This window comes from Euleptes europaea, chromosome 1, assembly GCF_029931775.1.
Source record: "Euleptes europaea isolate rEulEur1 chromosome 1, rEulEur1.hap1, whole genome shotgun sequence".
Classification (NCBI taxonomy): Eukaryota; Metazoa; Chordata; class Lepidosauria; order Squamata; family Sphaerodactylidae; genus Euleptes; species Euleptes europaea.
Genome location: NC_079312.1, coordinates 173,539,489 through 173,543,347, shown reverse-complemented (window position 1 = coordinate 173,543,347; position 3,859 = coordinate 173,539,489). Strand labels below are relative to the sequence as shown.

The 3,859-nt window shown below is 44.2% G+C and overlaps 1 protein-coding gene across 1 annotated transcript; it reads right to left on the bottom strand.

The window, feature by feature from the left end:
- Window positions 1-639: 639 nt before the first annotated feature.
- Window positions 640-1,575, bottom strand: LOC130477741 (olfactory receptor 13H1-like). The gene has a single exon (XM_056849798.1). It carries the CDS (start codon window positions 1,573-1,575, stop codon window positions 640-642), a length of 936 nt encoding a protein of 311 aa, XP_056705776.1.
- Window positions 1,576-3,859: the final 2,284 nt, after the last annotated feature.

Here is a 3,859-nt window from a genome sequence, read left to right as displayed (position 1 = left end):
AGCAACTAGTCTTCCACTTCACTTCTCAGTCCAATATATACATCATTTGCTTGTATCCATACTTTGGTTCTCTTGCCTTCTTCCCTTCTCTCTCTCTAGTCTCCCTGCTTTGCCATTCCATTGTTGAAATTTCGATTGTAAGATCCCTGGGGCAGAGACACAGGTTCAGGTCCACGAGCTTGTTGGACCTGTGGGCACAACAAAACAGCTACCACAGGATGGGAGGGACCAATTACAACATGGCTGCCAAGGGGACTGTGTTCAGTCTCAGAATGCTGCAAGGTTCCACAGACTGTTAGGTGGTTCCAAAACCGATGTCTCAAGAGCTCCTGCTCCAGTGAGTTGGAGGAAAGACAGAATGGGCTGTTTGCTTTGATGAGGAGATGCTTTGGGGAAAGAGCAAGCCAGCATCAAGAAATGCTGGTGGGTGCCATAGTACCAACAGGCACCATGCTTGGTATCACTGGTAGAGGTCTTCACCTTATGTTACTATGGAAAGTATTGCATACACTTGTATTGGAATAATAACCACATAAACAATCTTGAGAACAATAGAAACAGCATACAGACTCATAGAAAGATGGCAATCCATATTCGTCCTGCAAGGATATCGATATGGACATTGTGTTTGAAAGTGTTTTATTTCTCTACTTTCTTCCCAGTCAGTCTGCGTAAGGCCCCCTTCACATCCCTGTTTCTCAAGCTGTAGATCAGGGGGTTGAGCATTGGAGTCATGACCCCATAAAAGACAGCCACTATTTTGTCCCTATCTGTGAAAGTCTTGGCCTGAGGCTTGAGGTATGCAGCCAAGGCAGTGCCATAAAAAATGCTCACCACAGCCAGATGAGAGCCACAGGTTGATAAAGCTTTCCCCCGTCCTTGGGCAGAGCGGATGCGCAGGACAGCCAGACCAATGCGCCCATATGTCAGCAGGATGAAGGCAAAGGGGAACAGAAGTGTGAAGACACTCGTTATTAGCATGCTGAGGCCATTGGCGTGAGTGTCGGAGCAGGCTAATTTCAACACTGCCTGGGCCTCACATGTAAAGTGATTCACCACATTGCGGTCACACAAGTGTAATGGCATCATCAAGAAGGGCACAATGGTCAAGAGGAAAGAGCTGAACCACAGGCTGACCGCCAGAATGATGCACACCTTTCGGCTCATGATTAAGCTATAGTGCAGAGGGCTGCATATTGCTACAAAGCGGTCATAAGCCATGACAGCTAGCAACAAGCACTCGGCCACTCCCAAAAAAAGGGCGATGGCCATTTGTGCAAAACAGCTGCCCAGGGGTATAACGGCCTTGTCTTTGAAACAGTGCGCCAACATCTGTGGGACGGAGGTCGTGACGTAGCAGACGTCAATGAAGGAGAGGTTGCTGAGGAAGAAATACATGGGTGTGTGGAGGTGAGGATCCACCACAATCAACAATACAATAAGACCATTCCCAGCCACAGTGACTGCATATATGACCAAGAAGAGAGCAAACAAGGCAGCGCGCACGTGGGGTTGTCTGGAGAGGCCCACGAGCACAAACTCAGTCACTGTTGTTGCGTTATCCCACTCTTCCATATTTGCTGTAAAAGAGAAATTGAAAATCTTTGTATCATTTTCATGAAATTGCATCCTAAGAACATGTTTATTCACCCTTTCGTTAAATGTTAAAATGGAGAATCAAATGAAAAAAAATTTCTCATCAAGGTCGACCCAGACCAGAGAGAACAAGTGTGCAAATACAGCCGGTATGCCTTTTCAGTCTCAACTGCACCAAGTGCTCTAATGCATAACATACAATTAAAGCTTTATGAGATGAATCTGGAAATCCAGCATGGTGTAGTGGTTAAGGTGTTGGACAAGGATCTGGGAAACCCAGGTTCGAATCCCCACTCTGACATGGAAACTTGCTGGGTGACCTTGGGTTTGTCACACACTCTCAGCCTCAACCCTGGCAAGTATTTGGATGGGAGACCTCCAAGGAATACCAGGGGCATGATATGGAGGTAGCCAATAGCAAGCCACCTCTGAACATCTTGTCTTGAAAACCCTACAGGGTCATCATAAATCAGGTGTGACTTGACGACAAAAAATATATATATATATGATTTTATCCATTGAAATCTGCATCTCTAGAAACACCATGCTGATTTTAGGAAAGATATCTAATAATAGTGGAAAAGAGATCTGTAACCAGATGAAACTGGGTAATTCATTTTGAATAGCTGCTGATTTCCATCTTGATTGTTTTCCTCTGGTCTCATTGTTTGGTTTCTATCATATTGGCGCAAAGTTTTTGTGTGCGCCTTACTGAGTCATTCGAGAAAGGTATATCACATTTTGCAGCAAGTGTGGGTCAGCTGCTCATAAGTTGGTCAAGGAAATTCTGTTCCAAGGGTAGAAGGGAGAAGAAGAGTTGAGTACTGACCAAACACAGACTTAATGTATGTTGAGTCAGGGCCAAACTAAGCATTATATATTTTGAAAGACTCAAGTTCAGGCAGCCCCAGCTGAAAAATAGGGGAAATGATTTCCCCCCAGCACCATTTCAGGTCAGGAAAAATGGTGTGGGGAGAGGCAGGAGCTCTCTCCCCACACCACAGTTCTTACCCAAATTGGGTTTTGCTCTTTTTTTTAAAGAGAGTTTATTCTCTACAGCAGCTATGTGTTTGCAGAGAGAGTGAGTTGGGTCTGGGAAACCAGCAACACCAAGAAAGCCCTTTTCCCAGGCACTTGAATGGGACAACTAAAACTCCAATTCGGAGACATGTCCCTATCCTAAAATACCTCAGGGTGTTCGTATATTTTAAGCATCTCTTTTTATCATTTATTTCTAAATGCCTTGACTCATTTGATTAATTACAAAGAGATCACTGACCTTGTCTGTTGTTAATGGAATCACTCGATCCAGTCATTCTGCTGTCCCTTTATGATGGGCTTCCCCACAGCTGGATCCTGGTTGCCATTTGAAGCCAACGAAGATTTCGTGCAAAAGAAGCACCATCTCATGTGAATCGCTATAAAGAAAAACAAAGCAAAGTCTGCTCACCTGTAGACTGAAAAACTGGCTGAATATTCCAATACAGCAATGCTGGTATCCAATTAAGACAAAAGGACATCAACTTCCCTTACAGGAACTATTCCAACAGCAGGGAAAGATAATTAGTTTAAACAGGGGTACTGAAGAGCAAATACGATGGGTCTATCAGTGGGTACTTCCATATTCTGAAATTTCTATATTCTGAAGCTCTGGACACCAGCCATGGAGCTGTAACCCCCTGTAACCTCAAATTTATCTCCAAAGCTGATGCAATGAATGGCAAATAATATCTTGGCTATTGTCGAAGGCTTTCACGGTCAGAGTTCATTGGTTCTTGTAGGTTATCCGGGCTGTGTGACCGTGGTCTTGGTATTTTCTTTCCTGACGTTTTGCCAGCAGCTGTGGCAGGCATCTTCAGAGGAGTAACACTGAAGGATAGATAACCTACAAGAACCAATATCTTGGCTATTTCTCCTGAAAAGGGACACTAGTTTTTGCTAGCTACTATCAGTTAAACAACAGAGATCCAGCGTGATGTAGTGGTTAAGAGCGGCTGACTCTGATCTGGGGAACTGGGTTTGATTCCCCACTCCTCCACATGAAACCTGATGGGTATCCAAATAAGAATCACACTAGAAATTCAGTGGCAGCCCAAGATCTGGGAATCAGGTTCTCCATAAAATACATAACACCTACAAAGGGCTTCCACATCCGCAAATTAAGAACGTAAGACTGTAAAGAATCTAACAAGTTCAACATGGCAGTAGCTCTCCGGGGTCTAGGCAAACATTTTTCACATTTAACTAGAAATGCTAGCGATTA

Bases quoted from the DNA above. Each gene is read 5' to 3' on its own strand.
- LOC130477741 (XM_056849798.1), bottom strand. From the start codon at position 1,575: ATGGAAGAGTGGGATAACGCAACAACAGTGACTGAGTTTGTGCTCGTG.